At 37.3% G+C, this 18686-nt stretch overlaps 1 protein-coding gene across 1 annotated transcript in view; it reads left to right on the forward strand.

The window, feature by feature from the left end:
• Positions 1–18316, forward strand: part of Mipol1 (mirror-image polydactyly 1) — a 178962-nt gene extending 160646 nt beyond the window's left edge. Inside the window, exon 10 of the mRNA XM_051195882.1 lies at positions 17815–18316. Within this exon, the coding sequence (XP_051051839.1) occupies positions 17815–17881 (67 nt within the window). The 3' untranslated portion in view covers positions 17882–18316. The remainder of the gene's footprint in view (positions 1–17814) is intronic.
• Positions 18317–18686: the final 370 nt, after the last annotated feature.

An 18686-nucleotide genomic window follows, 5' to 3' on the forward strand; every position in this document is an offset into this window, starting at 1 on the left:
TTTTCTGTTACAGTTGTCAGGTTTCTTATTGAATTGTAGTAATTTATGGTAACTGAGAGCAAATGTCTCCTTTTAAGTTGCTTATTTAAGTTGTATTCTTATTACTTAGTATTACTTTTAAAAAGCATTAGGCTATTTTGTAAACATGAGCTTCATGTACTTCCTTCTTTACCAAATCACTTTTATTAATTAGAAGTCAAATAGATAACTGTTTTCATACTTTAATGCCAATTCAGATTGGTTTCTCTTAGCAAATAAGCTTTTTAGTCATAGTTCTTCAGCCATGGAGTGTCTCTTCCAAAACAAATATCCTTAATGGATAAGACAAACAGGACCAAGACACAGGCAAAGAGCTGAACCTGTGATATCAAATTTGCCTGGTTCCATGTGTCAGGTTAAGGGTGATACCCAGCTGTAAAAGGAGGTCTGTCTTGGTAAAAAGAGTGTTTTGACTGATGTAAATGCTCACTCAGGAGTGTTGTGGGGCCTTTATTTATCATCTTAAAAATAACGATCAGTTCTCTTTTGTAAATATATCCCCCAATTTATTTTTCTGGTGTAAAAATGTAAAGCCTGCATAGCATATGAAATTGGTGTAAATCTTGTAGACAAACAGCCACTAATGACTTTGAAGCCCCATTCTCTCCGTCGAGAAGGTAACAACCCAAACTTATGGTGAGCTTAGCAAGGATGGGAAGAGAGAAAAAAGGAAGCTGTGTTTTCTCTTTTATATGCTCTCTCATTGCCTATATTAGTAACAATATCATTATGTTTATCTTGATTGAGAGAAAAACTTGGAGAAAACTTTGAGAAAAATACTTGGAAGGAGTGTTTTAATTTTTTGTTTGGAAAGGGGTTTTGTTAGTTTGGATTTGAGTTTTTTTTCTTTTTTTTTCAGTGCCAAATATCCAATCCAGAACCTTTCTTGACTACTTGAAAATCACTTCACCACTGAACTATATCTCCACACAACACCCATTAATTATCTTATTGATAGACTAAACATTTTTTAAATTAAACATTCAAACTACTAAAGCAATAAATGTTAATTTTAGAAACACTTAAAACAGCCAAGCAACATGACCTTTTCATAAAATATTTTATATAATACATACAACTTTATAAGCCAACTATGACTTAACATATAATGATATGTCTATGAAAATGGCATTTTAGTCAGTATATATAACTTTTTACTAAACAATAAAGTGAATTTTTTATTTAGTAAATAGGCAATTTTTCTATTTTTTATTTATTTTTATTTTACATAGCGATCCCAGATCCCTCTCCCACACTTCCTCCCTCTCTTTCTCCCTCCCTCCCTCTTTTCCTCATATGCACCCTGACCACCCTCCCCTCCTATCTCCCCCACTCCACATGTAGCGTGATGCCATCCAGGAGGTATCATCTAAATCTGTCAAGTCATTTGAAGTAGGGACTAGGACTTCTCTCCTGTCTCTAGGTTAAGGCAGTTATCCCTCTATGGGGGAATGTGCCTGCAAGGTCCTTTTGTGCACCAGGAATACATCCTGATTACACTGTCTGAGATCCCTTAGACTGTTCAGGCCTTCTAGCTGAGACTCATATTCAGGGGGACTGAGTCAGTCCCATGCTGGATTCCCAGCTATCAATCTGGGGGCCCATTAGCTCCTCCTTGTTCAGGTCAGCTGTCTCTATGTGTTTCTGCAGCATGAGTCTTGTCCTCCCTCTCTGCATCTGGATTCTAGTGTTTAGTTGTGGGTGTTTGCTTCTGTTTCCAACAGGTACTAGATGAGGGCTCTATGATGGAGGATAAGTTAGTCATTGATCTCATTATCAGGGAATGGCATTTATGGTAGCCTTTCCACTGTTGCTCAAATTGTTAGTTGGAGTCAGTCTTGTAGGTCTCTGGACATTTCTCTGTAGTCAGTCTTCCCTTCAAACCTATAATGGCTCCCACTTTTATGTTCTCTCTCTCTCTCTCTCTCTCTCTCTCTCTCTCTCTCTCTCTCTCTCTCTCTCTCCTATTTTCTATTCCTCCTCTGACTCAATCTTCCTAGTCGCATGTGTTTTCCTCTCCTCCCCCTCTCTTTCACCTACTTCTCTCTCCACTCACTGCCCCCCCACTCCCCATGTGCTCTGGAGAACTTGCCCCTTCCCCCTTCTGTGAGGGACTTTATGTGAATCTCTTAGAATATTCCTTGTATCTTAGTTCCTCTGGTGGTGTAAATTATATGCTGGTGATCCTTTGCTCTAGGTTTAAACTCCATATATGAGCGAGTACATACCATGTTCCTTTTTTTGTGACTGAGTTACCTCATTCATGATGGTTTCTTCAAGTTCCATCCACTTGCATGCGAATTTCAAGATTCCTTTGTTTTTTTCCTCAGAGTAGCATTCCATTGTGTAGATTTGCCACATCTTCTTTATCCAGTCTTCAGTTGAGGGGCATCTAGGTTGCTTCCAGGTTCTTGCTATTACAAATAATGCTGCTATGAACGTAGTTGAATATTTGTCTTTGTTGCATGGATGTGGATCATTTGGGTATATGCCTACGTATTGGCTCTGCTTATGAAATTATACTATCTATGATAAGAATTACCTAATTTATAAAATATATAATACATATTAATATATACATATATACATATTAATTTGGACTTTAAAGAAATTAAAGACAGATAGTTATGATTATAGTTTTCCTTAGTTAGGATTAAAGATAAGTTACATAGACTTTAGACACACAAAGATAGGATAGATGATGGAATACTTTCTTCAAATCTTGCTAAATGTTAATGGACTAAATATTGTTAACTGTGATTCATATTTGATAACTGTTGTGTGATATATTTTGCTATGTTAAGGTTAAAACCCTTCTTTTTATTTAGACAAAAAAGAGGAGATAATGGGAGATGTCATTCTGTATATATGTTTCTCATACTGGTTAATGAATAAAACACTGTTGGCCAATAGGAAAGGAAGACAGGAGGGACTAGGAAACAAGGAGAAAGAGGAGTAGGAAGGAGGAGTCAAGATGGAGAATCTGGAGAGAGCATGTGGAAATACATAGATCAACAGAAATGAATTAATACTTAAGACAGAGTTAGCCGATAAGAAACTAGTACCTGGCCAACAGCATAATATCAAAAAATATATATATATATACATATTAATTATATATTATTTATTAATATTACTAATAAATTATTAATAAATTAATATTATAATTAATATTAATATATTAGTTAATATATTAATATATACATATTAATAGTCATAGTTTGGATTTACTTATTATATGGTATCCATAGACATAAAATCTTTGATTGTGAGCCTAGTATAGATGCACAGATTAAGATACATGGGATGAGGTTATAATATGGGTTATTATAATTTATTTGGGGAGAAGTCACTTACAGGAGAAACTGATAACCTGCAAGTTCCCACTCCAAGGATCCTCTATGACCCTACCAGAACCAAGAAAGATCGAGCTGGAGTCCAGGACCCCAGACCTAGCCATCCCATGTCATGTCTGTACCTGTGACCACGCCCACTGCCTTTAATGACAGAGCCATCCATCTCTCCAGCCCTAAATATATACAATTTTTAAATAAATAAAATTTAAAGTAAAAGAAACAAAATAGTGATAGAGGAGGACCCTCGGTATCAACCTTTGACCTCTACAAGTGCTCTCATAGCTGAGAACACCTGCATACACGTGTATGTACACACAAATCATGTCATGTACTATCACTGTATTAAGTTTGGTAAGCTATATGTAAAGCATGACATACTTTTTCTGACAATTTATAACATCAATATCTAGGAGTTTTTTTCCTACTTGCTGCTATATTGATCATGCTGTGCTAAATATTTGAAGAAAATATAAGTTCTTGCAAGTGAAATCAGTGGGTTAAAGATAATCTGGAATCTTGTGTCTATGTATGTTAAAGATACTGTACCTTCTATCTCATTCACTTATTACTTCACGGGGGACACTGGAGCTAAGTGTCTTTTTGTATTTTCAATGTAGACAACAGGAGAATAATGGCTTCAAAGCGAGCAAGCATGCCTTAGAGAGTGGATTCAGTGTGAATTAGTAGAAAGGAAGGGAGAGAAAATAATACAGAAGAGAGCAGTTACATGAATAAAGTTAGGTCTAAGTCTGAATAAAACCTGAGAACAGTCCAGAAGGTTCCTATGGAATGACAAGGCTTGGCTGGATTACCCAGAGCTTTAAAAGTACACAAAGGAACTGAGTTTCACGTGATAGGATTAAGATTTTATAATTATAATTATAGGTGATCATAGTGGTCAAGGAACATCAGCATATTCTTTTATTAGAAAAATTAGAAGTAAGAGTACCAGCTAAAATATGATCATAGCAATACAATATAAAAAGATAGAAGATGTTCTGGCATGGACTGGAAGTAGTAAGAACAGGAGAAAGAGATTGATATATGAAGTACTACAGAGAAAATACGACTTAGTGACCAAAAAAGATGTGCAGGGTAAAGAAATCAGGGTTTTAAGAGTCTCTCCCTAAAGGATAGGAAGAACGCCATGCCATTAATAGAATGTCTTTAGTTCAGTGTGAAGATCTAATTTCATTTCCTTTCTGTGTAACCCTAACTTATAAACTTATGAGAAAAAATATTAAGTTTGAGAACAGTACTGCCAGGTGGCAGATATAAAATTCATCAAAATTGGCTTCCAGAAACTGAACAGCCAAAGAAGGGAAAGGCTTCAACAGATTCTTCTCGGGGAATAATAGAAATACCCATGAGAGTTTGTCTGGAATGATAGCAATTTAGATTATATAACCCCATTTCTCACATAATTAAACTCTCCATGGAGTTTAGTGCAGAAAGTCAGAATGTCCAAAGTTACTCTGAATCACAAAGCTTATGCTTTAGAGCTGCATCTGAAGCCATTCAAAGACAGGCCAGATATCAAGACTGCCGCATGAGGTGTCATTCTTCAAAAGGCAATATGTAACTCCTATGCTGGGCAAACAGCAGATCAGCTCCCAGCTGATGTCATTCATATTGGGAGGAGTTGTCTGAACCAGGCTGCAGCGTGAAAATTTAGAAGTTTAGAAATAGACAGCTGATAGCATCATATGGAGTAACATCTACTAATTGCTCTGTGCCCAAGTCATAGGACAAAAATGGGCTGTTAACAAAGATTTATAGCCACTGTTCATTGATGCTGTCTAGGTGACTCACTCAAGACATCATTTCTTCATTATTTAGGAAATAAAACACCTGCCTGAAGAGGCAGACATTCCATATTGGCTACACCTGAACTAACCTAAAGGGGAAAAAAAAATAAATTACAGTGTTCATGCCTTATAGTTTATAAAGTATTTAAAAATCCCTAAGGATTTCCATCAGGAGGCAAGTTCAAAGCATCCTCTTTTTTATGATAATATATTTTATTTAAATTTTAAACAAGCTTGTTTGACATGTCAATCCCTCCCTTCCTCCCCTCCTCCCCTGTCCACCAACCCCCATCCCATCCCCTTTCTGCTCCCCAGGGAGGGTGAGGCCTTCCCTGGGGGATCTTCAAAGTCTGTCACATCATTTGGAGCAGGGCCTAGGCCCTCCCTGATGTGTCTAGGCTGAGACAGTATCCCTCTATCTGGAATGGGCTCCCAAAGTCCGTTCATATACTAGGGATGAATACTGATCCACTACCAGAGGCTCCATAGACTGCCCAGTCCTCCTAACTAACACCCACCTTCAGGGTTTCTGGGCCGGTCCTATGCTGGTATCCCAGCTATCAGACTGGGGTGCATGAGCTCCCCCTTGTTCAGGTCAGCTGGTTCTGTGGGTTTCTTCAGCCTGGTCCTGACCCCTTTGCTCATCATTCCTCCCTCTCTGCAAATGGATTCCAGGAGTTTAGCTGTGAGTGTCTGCTTCTGCTTCCATCAACTACTGGATGAAGGTTCTAGGATGGCTCTTTTTGACAGTTAAGAATTATTATTAAGACAAGAGGTTTTTTTTTTTTTTGTTGTTTTATTTATTTTTTTTGTTTTGTTTTGTTTTGTTTTTGTTTTTTGCCAGGCCTGGTGGTGTACACCTGTAATCCTTAACACCGGGGCAGCAGAGGTTTGTAGATCTCTGAATTCAAGGCCATCCTGAATAGTGAAAGTCTGTGTTAAAATTCAAAAAGGACAACAATAGTTTGAAATACCTTTATAAAGTGTTCTTCCTCCAGAGCTGAAGAGATGGCTCAAAGATTAAGAATGTAATCTGTTCATGCAGAGATCCTGAGTTTGGGTGCTATTGCTTACATCAGGGAACTGATCACCACCCCTAACTCTTCAGTCCAGGTCTAAGGGAATCTTTGCCTCTGGCTCCCATAGGCACTACATTCACATGCACATAATAAGAATAATTTTTAAACATGCCCTGTAACATTCTGTAAATCATAATGATTGTAAATATATGAGGGTTTATTATCTTTGGTGCCAATATGAAGGGAGTTTCTAGAATAGAATTAATATATGTATTGTTACTGGTACTGGTGATATAAGTCTCGAAGAAGTCAAAAGGAAAGAAATCTATATGAATAAATGGATGTGAGCATTAGTATATGTCACATTTAAGATCGTCATTCTCACAAAGTTTAGTAAATACTGTCTTAACTTGAAAGAGTTAATGCATACCACTAACTACCCAAGAATAATCTAGGTGCTGAAACTAAAGCCAATTAATCCTTAATACTAACACTTTAATGCATAAAAGAACGATGTATGTGATTTAATTTCAAGTCACCTATGGTGCTCAAAAAGTATTAGCAGTGAAGTGAATGGATATTAAAGAATGGAAATTACATTACAAGTGGCATATAAAAGTTAGAAATCAGGAGGAAAATGAACTTAGGAAATTCAGAAATACTAGTGGTTATATGCTGCCATAACTCTTTCTTTATAAAAATTCATGCACATGTGTTTGTGTGCACAAACACACACCCACCCACCCACACACACACACACACACACACACACACACACACGTATAGTATGTGCTTGGGATACCCACTATTTGAGATAATGAAACTGTAAAGTTGATCTATTTTCAACATACACAATATAGTCTTTTATAACATTTTCCTATTATATGTAATTGCAATTCTAGTGAAAAGGTATATACTATATTAAGTATGCACCTTAACATTTCAGAACCATCACTCTAGTGACATGGAATTTTAAACTTCCAGAAAGAATCAGACTGTAATGAATAAGCTTTTTCTTCATTCTATTTACTATATGCTTCCCTTGAATGCAAGGTTCAATTATCCATGAACTAGATTATAAGAGTGATATAATAAGCTTTTTTAACAAAAATATTTTTAACATAATGAAGCTGTAATGTTTTAAATGACAGAGGTACAACCAACAAATAGTCCATTTCAGACCATAAAAAGCTTTTCAGCTAGAGAAACATCTCAGTGGGTAAAAAGGGCTTACCACACAAGAGTGTGAGGATCAGAGTTCAAATCCCAAGTGCCCACATGCATGGCATAGTGGCTGACTAGTATGACTCCCAAAATCTGTTCCAGTGAGAGACTCTCAATCAATGTATAGAATGATTGAGGAAGACTTTACTCCATAGAATCCTCAATCCTTCACATATATGTGCACACACATGCCCCCAAACAGACACACACACACACCTGCACATGTGTTTTTTAAAAAGAATTAAAAGTTTTTTATATGCTGTCAGTTGTAATTTATACAGATGTCCATGTGGGTCATCTCAGAAAATGGTCTGGTAGCCCACCTATACTTCTTGCCTGGCTATTGGCCAATCAGTGTTTTATTCATCAGCCAATAAGAGAAACATATATGCAGGACACCCTCCCCCCCCATCATATGTAGACAAGACTGTCCTTGAACTTGAAATCTTCCTGCCTTAACTTAACAACTACTAAGATATGCTAACACGCCTGCCAAATAGTTTCTTTTTTTTTTTACTTTAAAGCCAACATAAGGGCTCATTATCAAAATTACAATCTGTCACATTAGAATTTAGAAAGTAAATAAAAGTACTTTTTAGTCCCTATATGTGTAAACATAATAATTATTAATAACCGAATGTGTTTTGAAAGCCTGTTCTGCCAAATAAGTATAAAATTAACAGAATACACACACACTGCCCCCACCCCCATGCCGTGCTCCTGGAGAGGCATCATGGGCTTGTTCCTAGTGCTATGTTTTCATGGCAATCTTAGGTATGGTTCAGATATCCTATGATAGACAAAATAAAAGAGCCCAATGATTGTCCCTAATATTAATTCATTCCATTATCTCAGTCACTTTCTGATATTAAATTAGGAGCTTAAGCAAAATAAACTCTATTATCTTCTATTAAGTAATTTCCTAAAGGCATCATGTACTATAATACTGCTTCCATAGACTAACTGGAGTCTAGTAAGCAATCTAGACACCTCACTAGGTGTCTAACCCTAGGTAAATCACAGGAAGTTTCTGTTCTGAGATTCAAAGCTTAAAATTCAGTTATTCTAGACATACTGCATAAATGCAGGTAGGACTTTAATCCTCCCCCAGATTCTATTCTTATATGTCTAATATTATGTTTATTACTCATCTAAATAGATAGTAATTTATCTTATGATTTATTGCTAAGGCTCTATTTTTTTAAGCTTAAATAAAAACAGTTAATAGTAGCCAGTTGTGGTGGTACTCACCTTAATCCCAACATTTGGTACCTTGTCTACCTTGGGTATTAGTGCTATGAAATAAGGAATGTCACTTGTCTAGTATAGCATGCTAAATATACATATGCTGCTTTCTCTGTGATGTGTTTAATCTAAAAAAAATCCAACTTTCTTATTTAGCTTCATTGTACAACCTTATATCTAAAAGTGAAGCTAACTGAAGCTTGTTAAATAAAATGACCCAGGAATTGTGAGGTCTGAACACAACTTTTTTCCACTTTCTAAGTATATTCCTATGTAACATAGATCTCACCTGTAATGTTTAAAACTCTTATGGCCACATGAAAAAGAAACAATGGGTGGCCAAACAAGTCTCAACTTTTCTGCAGCTGAGAATTGTTTTGATACAATTTTGTAGACAATTTTGAATTGTGACAAGGTTTCATATGACAAGTACATGCAGTAGACACTTCAAAAAACCTATAAAGAGCCAGACGATGATGGGGCATGCATTTAGTGCCAGCATTCGGGAGGCAGAGGCAGGTGGATCTCAGTGAGTTCGAGGTCAGCCTGGTCTACAAAGATACACAGAGAAACCCTGTCTCAAAACAAAACAAAAAACCTATGTAGAGCAACAAGTGAGAAGGGTCACTTAGGAAATAAGAGCTTCAAGCTAGCATGTTACCTCAGTAGGTAGAAGGTGTTTGCCACGGAGCCTAACAGCCTAGTCCCATCCCTGGAACCTGGAGCCCATGTGAAGTTAGGAAGTGCAGCAGTGGGTCCTGGGGGCTTGCTGGCCAGCCAGCCTTGCTAATAATGGTGAATTGCAGCTTGAGTGAGAGACCCTGTCTCAAACAATAAAGTGTAGAGGAGATAGAAGGACACATCCTGACAGCAACCAGTGACTTCCATAGGCACTTACACATGGGAGCACACGGGCATATATCACACCACAAAGAGGAAAGAAGGAAGGAGGGTTGGAGGGAAAGAAGGAAGAGTGGATGACCATACATCAAGCTAGATCACCTAGCTGCATGAGTAATTTTAGGCAAGGCTCACAGACTGCCTGCTTACCCACCTTAAATGGACATAACTAAAAGTAGCTTTTGTTTCAAGACAGTGACTTTTGGTTTATTATATAATAATAGGTCATAATAATTCAGTAGTCAGTAAGTAACTGATACAAAATACCCATTGCAGCTGAACATCACCATGTGTGTGCCTATAATCCCAGCAGCCAGGAAGGTTGAAAGTTTGAGGCTATACTAGGCCTCATCATAAGTTCAAGTCAAACTTGACCAACTTAAGAGGCATCCCACTCCAGAAAGCATAGCTATGCATACACAAAAACTATATGTGTCCATTATGGAGGATTGGATTTGCTCACAAAGTAGGCTGGAGTGTTAATGGATAAATGCTTTGCTCCATTAAGCTCCATTAAGGCCAGTAATGGAAATGACAGTACTAAATAGGAATAAACCTGCGGTTATAGGGAGACAGAAGCTGCAATTTCTTTTGTGGTGTTCAAACTGTATGCTTATGTATGGTTGGGTGTTTTAAAACATGAAGCATGATAATGAACATGCAGTGAAGGGTCAGTAACATGAGCCATCTTCTCACTTTAATAAAGCCATTTGACTGGAAAAAAATAAAATGCAGTGAAGACTTGCGAATTCTCCAATATTATGACAATACTTCATATAGGAAAACAATCAGGTGATTTAATACAGGTAGGGAAGTTGTGAGGAGGCAACTTTTCTCCTAAATGAAGAATAAATTCATGACCATGCTACTTGTATTCAGCTCCTTAAGTTTCACCACCCTTTGTCTTGTTTCTTCACTCACTTTGAATTTTTCAACCCTAACCATTGCACCTCCTTCCACTTCTGTCTTTTCACTTCAAAATTTTTTCTCATCTCTCAAATGTGAATATTCCGACTTCTTTTCTCATTTGATATTCCACTAGTATATGTCCTTTTGTGAGCGTATGTGCATATATATGTTCTGTGCATATATGTGTTCTATGACTGTGTCTTTATAAATATGTACATATGTACATTTTATGAGTTGGTGTTATCTGAAGTCATGTGTTTCAATAAGGCTCAAGCTGAGCGAGAACTTCTTTATTTCAGGTGTTATAGCTTCTGCATGGGGAAAATGGATAAGCCCTGTCTGTTATCTTCCTCCATTTAGTTCAATTTGATCTTCCAATCTTTCCTGTCTCTCCCTCTGATCATGACTCTTTTCTGTCTGCATCTGGAAACTTCATTATGTTGTTACTTCTCTGTGTCTGTCACCAGCTTCTTCAATGAATACATGGGACTCACACTCCACCTAAAACTTGAACTGACCAATGGTGTCTTTTTGTATGCATTTCTGTGTGGTTTCTTTAGGCCCACTATGTAGTGCAGGCTGACCTTGAATTTATGGCAGTCCTCTTGCCTCTGGATCTGGAACATTGGTATTACAGGCAAAAATCCCAAACATATCTCTTTACTTTACCAGATGCATACTGACAGTAACCTTTTTCCATACTCCATCCAAGCACAGGGGCTGGAGAGATAGCTTGGACTGTGCAAGCATGAGAACCTGAGTTTCAGGCCCAAAATCCATATAAAGTTGAACTTTGTGGTGCATGCTTTTAGTCCTAGTGCTGATCAGGCAAAGAAAAACAGGGAAATCTCTGTAACTTAATGGCCACCAACCTAGACTAATTGGCAAGCCCCAGATCCTAATGACAGACACTATCTTTAAGTGTCTAAGAAGCAACAACTGAGAACCTTGCCTTCTCATGCATACACAAAGACACACCCCTGTACCCACCCATGCTACACACACCCATGAACAAGTGCACAAACACACACACACACACACAGAGAGAGAGAGAGAGAGAGAGAGAGAGGGGTGGAAAGAGAATTCTCTTGTTCCCCCATTACTTCTTTTATTTCTTTTTTATTCATAAAAAAGAAAAACTCCCTTCTTGGGTTGATGACATTTGCCCTCTCTATCCAGCCCTCTTTGCCTTGGTGACTTCTACTGCGTCCCTTATCAGTACTGACCACTTGATGTGGATCTCGGATACATGACTTGATATATTCCTCCCTACTTCAACTTCATGCATTATGAGATCTTTGGTATATGGAAATATGCCTTATTCTTTTGCCTCTTCTATATACTGTCACCCTCAGAAATTTTCTACATCTAAAAGATCCTGAGGGCAACATTGCTTCTTTGACAGTTGTCATGGTCTATTCCAACTACTCTTGCCTTTTAGCCTCAACACAAATTAAGACACCAGTTACTTGCCCCCTCCATTTTCCCCTAGACTAGTAAGGCTTTCTTTACACAACATGGATTCTAGTTTGAGTCACTTTCTTCCCAAGTCACTTCTGTCTCCTCATACTCATATTTCATATTCTTAATTACTCCCATAATTTTCCCTCCACATTTCCACTCACAATATTCAGAGCTGATGAGAAAATACAAGTTATACTAATATAATGGCCAATATATTCTACAAAACTGTAGTCTCTAACCACCCAGAGATGGGTCATCATTCCCACCTCATGATCTTCTTACATGGCCATGATCATCTCTCCCATTTATTCTATTAAAAACCTCCTTGTCCATTTCCAGAATTTTCCCTCTGTGTTTTCCTTAGAAATCTGTGTCTCCTATTCCATGGGGAAAACTGAATCTAACTGCCATGAATTCTGACAATTGTCTTCCTCCACACCTACAAAATTGTCCACAGCTGTTTCCCCCTCAAATCTTTCCTGTTAGTCCTCAAGGAAAACCTGTCTAGTCATTTTTTGAAGAGATTATCCTACAAATCCTGCTGTGACACCACCCTTACTTTAAGAAGTATCATCTTTCTTCCTTAGATTTTTAAAAATCTTTCCATGGTTTCTTTTTCTATGAATCATAGGTATATTCACGTCTTCTATTTAAGACATCCCCCAAGTGGCTACAGTCTTCTTCACTTACTGGACAAGCTGTCATGTAACAGCCTGTCTTTGCTTTTCAGTTTTTTTTTTAATATTCTGGTATGCTTCATCTTGCTTTGACAGCCATTAAAAACTATGCCAAAATGGTTGATATTTCCTCTGTCAAATAATTAAGCATCTTTCATTTCAACCCTGATTGTATGTGTGTGTTTGTTTATTGTTGTTTTGTTTGTTTTAGGACACAACCTGACTCTACCTTCCAAATGCTGAGATTAAAGGTGTATACCATCTACCATGCTGGCCTACTTCAACTTTCTTTAAACCATCACTCACCCTGCTAATTACTCCCTTTTGGAAGTACTCACATTTTATTCTGTGTCAGCAATAAACTTTGGTCCATCTTTTACTTCTCTGACTGCTTTCTCAAATTCTTTCCAATTTTGTTTGCTGGCTTCATCTTGGTTTATCTCCTTCCAACCCCTCTTGTCCTTTTCTTATCTCTTCCTCCCGAGCAGTGGTTCTCAACCTTCCTAATGCTGTAACCCTTTAATACAGTTCCTCATGTTGTGGTGATCCCACCATAAAAATTATTTTGTTGCTACTTTAGGACTGTGGCTTTGATTACAAACTAGAATAGAATCTACACATGACCTGCCTGGTTAAGCCCATGCCTTTCTGTCTTCCACCACTTAGTCCATCACACTGAGAAACTCTAGCTCTATTAGTACTTAGTATACACCAAATTTTTCCTATCTCTGTGCCTTCATATATTTTCTCTGCTTGGAATGCCCATACGTGCTAGCTAATATATGTCAGCTTGTTACAAGGTAAAGCTATCTGAAAGGGGGGAACATTTATAAGAACAGGTTGTAAGGCATTTTCTTAATTAGTAATTAATGGGGGAGGACCAAGCTGATTGTGGGTGGTATTATTCCTGCAATGGTATGGTCCTGAATTTTTAAGAGAGCAGATTGAGCAAGCCATGTGGAGCAAGCAAGTAACACGCATCTGTTACCCAGCTCCTGCATCCAGGTTCTCCCCATTTTTGAGTTCCTGTCCTGAGTTCCATTGATGATAAACAATATAGAAGTGTTAACTAAATAAACCCTTTCATCCCCAAGTTTCCTTGGTCATAGTATTTCACCACAGCAACAGTAACCATAACTAATACACCAGTTCTTGCCCGCTTTCCACCCACCTATTTTGAGGTGATTATTTTAGTATTACTTCAAGCATCCCACAGTAACCTCTGCAGACCTGGCCTCTGCTTCCATATCAAACTGGATGTTATTTGATGGCTATGGTTAATCTCTCACCATAACATTTGCCAATGATTTGTTGATGAGGTGATTTCTCATCCTGCTCCTAATCACTCATAAAACATTTGTTGACTAAACAGAAATAAATCATTATCACGACTTGTATCCAAGCCTTTACATAACATCCCCACATACATATCTGACCAAAACATAATGTTTACAAGTATCTAACAAAACTAATCTTCATAAACAGACCTCCTAGCAGACCTCTGCTATTTCCTATACATTGCCTCAGAGTATTACTACTTACTCAGTCACTGACACCAGCCACTGGGAGTTAACCTTCTTGCCTCTCCTGCTTTGCTCTCTCTATCCTCCAAAGTCACTAAGTACTTTTGAGCCTATGTTCACATATCTTTTCAGTCCTTCCCTGTATTCCCACCTGCACTGCTGCAGCTCTAATCAAGGCCTTCAAGTTTATGGTTATTTAAAAAAAAAAAAAAAAAGGTTTTATTTCCTCTGTGTGTGTGTGTGTGTGGGCTTATTCCGGAAGAGGACATCAGATCCCCTGGAATAAGAGATGAAGGTGGTCATGAGGCACCTAGTGAAGGTGCTGAGAGCTGAACTAGGGTCCACTACAAGAGCAAGTGCTCCAAACCACTGAGTCTCTCCTTCCCTGATATTTTATAGTAAAAGTAACAAAATTTGCACTGTTATTTTCAGTTTTAAAGTTCAGTGGCATTCAGATGTAGAACTCTCTGGTAGTCTTCAAGATAAGGAGCCATCTTGCCTGTAGGCAAAGGTAATCTCTGGCCTTAGATGAATCAGTGAGCTCCAGGTTCAGTGAAGGAACCTGTCTGAAAATATAGGGTGGGAAAAATGGAGGAAGATGCTCAGTGTCAACCTCTAGCCTCCACACACTTGCATGCATGTGCCCATGTATGCACACACACATACATAAAGCAAAACTGGTTAAGTTAAATCACTATTTAAAAGTCTAGTAAAAAATAGTCATAATAGTAATCGAAATTTAGTAAGAGCCAGAGGATCTAGGAGTTTGCTTTTAAATTGTATCTCCTGGGAATATCAGAAGCCACTCCAATCATAGCCTCATGAGTTGTTGGGATTATAGGATGGTGCCACCAGGATTAGCTTATGTTCCAATTTAAAACCTAATTTCTATATTAATCAGTAGGAGTATGATAATTCTTACTATACCTGGTCTTACAGAATGAGTTCAAGGCCAGCCTGAGCAACTAGTAAGACGCCATCCGAAAATTAAAAGTAAAAGGATCTGAGGGTGTAACCCTGCTTGCAGAGTATTTGCCTTCCTTACACAAGACCCTGACTCAATCCTCAGTACTGAAGGGGGGAAGTGGCTCCTATATACAAGCTATTTACTTGGATACAAGTGAGTTAATTTTGAGGAATTTATTCTGTCATTCTTCTCTGTCCCATTGCAATAAATTATCCAGATATAATAGTAATTCGATCCCATAGCAGTTAAGACAGAATGCAGAAGGGCCTTGGTAATTTTTTTCAAGTACAATACCTTGGAAAGATGAGGTTCTGTGGTAGTCAGGCCCATCATTACATCCAAACTCCAAAGCCCACTAGCTGTGTGGTGCTAATCTAGTTCCCCTTAGGAGCCTTTGTTTCTGCCCTCTGATTCTAATATCTTCTCTATAGAGTTATAGTGAACATTAAAAAATTAATAAATGACTTCTCAAGACTTCTTGGCACATAGGCATTACTCTTTTATTATATCACAGGATTCATTCATAGTGAAACATGGAAGCAAAGCACATAAAAATGTTAAATAATTTATAGATTATAATTTTAGGGACACGTTTATTCCATTATAGTGCATGGGTAATAATATAACTACAAATAACAGATTAAATTCATAATTGGAAAAATGGGATTTCTACCAAAATAGTTATAAATTTAGTTTTTTTCAAGTTGTATAGAAATTCCATTAAAACAATTAATAGATGCTAACTGTGTATTATTTCCTAGGTCAATTAGCATGAATTTACTTTTCTGCAAAGTGGTCATGCTAAAACAAGTTAAATGTGCCAGCAAATTCTTTTCTAATTTGACTTAGGAGAGAGGTCTACTAATCTACTAAGACAGATTATCCATTACCATGTGATCTGAACCTAAATATCAGCAGAAATATCTCTAAGCTAAAATAAGGAAAGAAGATTTATTGCCATTTGCCTCACAGCCAATATGATACTTTTTGTCAGTTCTGAAAACTGAAATCTGAAAATTCCTAGTCTTCACTATAGCCCTTTCCTATCCCATGAAACCCTCATGAATATATTATTGGTTAGTACTAAATAGTTGGGACCTATTTTAGTGCGCTGCATGATATATTTAAAAATAGAATGGTAAAGACTAACCTATGGGCAAATCCTGTAAGAAGTTCGACACACACGCCTACCTTCCTGTTATCACAGCCTCTGATTGGCAGGTATAGTTCATTCCCTACAGGAAGAAATTGGGTTATTCATTGTATTTCAGAAGTCATTGCATTCTTACAAAATGGAATAATTGACATTTTTCTCATTTCTGAGATAAAATTTCCATAAGACATCAAGCTGGATAAGCTGAGAATGTTGTTAGTGTACTAATTTTTGAAATATGGTAGAAACATTAAAAAACATTTTAACATTTCCTCCCAACCTCTTACCTTAGCAAGCTATATGAATGTATATGCAGGAAAGAAAAGCAAGACAAATTATCTATAAAGAAAATGCCAAAAAGATGTACAGCATAGATCTGTGTGAAAAATTTGCTATCCTACTGAGTCTGGCTTTATAATAACAGTATTAGCAATACATGGTAGAACTTACTTTCATTTTTAAAAGGAACTTTTCTTGCTACTTAGTATTATGGATGATATGAGGCAGGGATGTGTGCTTCTAGTAAAGAAAATAAAAGAAAAAAACTACTGTTCCGACTGCATCATCTTTTGTTAAGCAAAGCTGGTTGGTCTTCATGAATATGCTTTTTCTCCATACAGTGGCCTAAAAGCACAGCAGAATGGATGCCTGAACTTTAGGTGGTTGTCAGTTAAGTTAGCAGGCTTTTAGTCAACTTAAAAGATCACTTTTATTGGACCAAAAAGCATGTAAATAGGTAACGACTAGCCTGTACTAACTACTCAGAGTAAGAACTTTAAAAAAAAAATACAGAGAACTGGAAATCTAATTCTATCGGTGTAAAATTGCATGTGTGTTTTATCCCCAGGCTACTAGAACACTAAATTTTTAATGTCTTACAGGGGAGGTCTTAGGTCCTGCCCCTGAGGAGTAGATGAGGAGGTGGGATGGGGAGTTTGTGGGGGGAATGGGAAGACGGGAGGGAGAGGGAACTGGAATTAGTATGTAAAATAAAATTGTTTTTTATTTAAAAATAAATTGAAAAGTTTTTATGTATTTATTTTAATCAGCTGACTGTGAAAAAGAAAGGAATTTGGTGTGCAAGAGTTGTGCTGTATACCAACTAATGCACTATTTATTTAGCTAAGGAACACATCTCAGTATGCCTATATGTCCGAATGGAAAGATGTGTTTCTCTTACAGATATCTCCTTGAAGCTGCTCTTTGCTTGATAGACCATCTCATCTTTACATAGTAGATAATTCATTCAGAACTTTTATGGAAGAATATAAATTATTCAGATGAGTGGTCTGTATATTTTGTGTAACATCTAACTAACATGATCAAGGATCTGAGTTAACATTCATGCTGTACTGTTTTTAACCTCAAATTCTTATCACTGTGTGTGTCTTTCACCTGCGCAATGCTTGTTTCTTAACCTGACTACCAGGATGACTTGGTCACAAGCATATACTGTTCTTTGCAGCTAAGATATTCTCAATAATAACTGCACTTTCCTTGTTTCTTTCTCTTCCCCCTGCCCCACCTTAGGTTAGAAAGGCTGGTGGATGTCCTGAGGAAGAAGGTTGGAACAGGGACTGTGAGGACAGTGATTTGACTGAAAAACACCCAGTCTGGGGCAAGCAATCACATCTGGTGGCCAGGCTGCTTCATTCAACACTGTGTAAACACTAAAAGCCTTAACTTAGCAAACAGTTGTTAGAAGTGGGACACTCCAACCACATTCCAAGCTGAAATAAAATCGAATCACAAATGTTTAACCGCTTTGCTGCTAACTTCAGTTATTTATCCAAATATATTAACCACAGGCTTTTACCAATTATATAACGTTGTAGCTTATTTTGTAGCTATTTTGTGTTTGTGCCTTTAATGTCATTCTTTTTGCCAGTGTACTATAAAAAAATGTGTGAAGTCGGTCAGGAGTGTACCCTCGCATATGGCCCTTTCTGAATCAAAGTGCAGCAAAGCAAATATTGTCTAAGCCTTAATCCACTGTGTTAGGTCAAAACTTCAAATAAATGCGTTTTCAGTATAGAGTATATTTCTTAACTGACGGAAGAAGCTCAGACATGAGAAAATATGGCCCACCTTCAATGTGTGATTGCAACTTTTGTTCTTAATATTGAAGAATATTAAGTATAGATGCCATGAACTAAGTGTATAATTTGCTTTATTAGCACATAAAGATGGCAGTCACCAAGGCATGGTTTTTTTTTCACTATAGAGAATATACACTGTTTTCAATAAAATGGTTATTAATGTGCACTTGTCTCACTATAGATAATATACACTTTTTGCAATAAAAAGGTCATTCGTATGCACCTATGCATATAAACTATTGATATTTTTTGATGTTGAGTCTGGGTAATTATCTAACCATCACTTAAGCTGTAGAAATAGCC

The sequence above is a fragment of the Phodopus roborovskii genome, unplaced genomic scaffold (genome assembly GCF_943737965.1).
Source record: "Phodopus roborovskii unplaced genomic scaffold, PHOROB, whole genome shotgun sequence".
NCBI classification, from domain to species: Eukaryota; Metazoa; Chordata; class Mammalia; order Rodentia; family Cricetidae; genus Phodopus; species Phodopus roborovskii.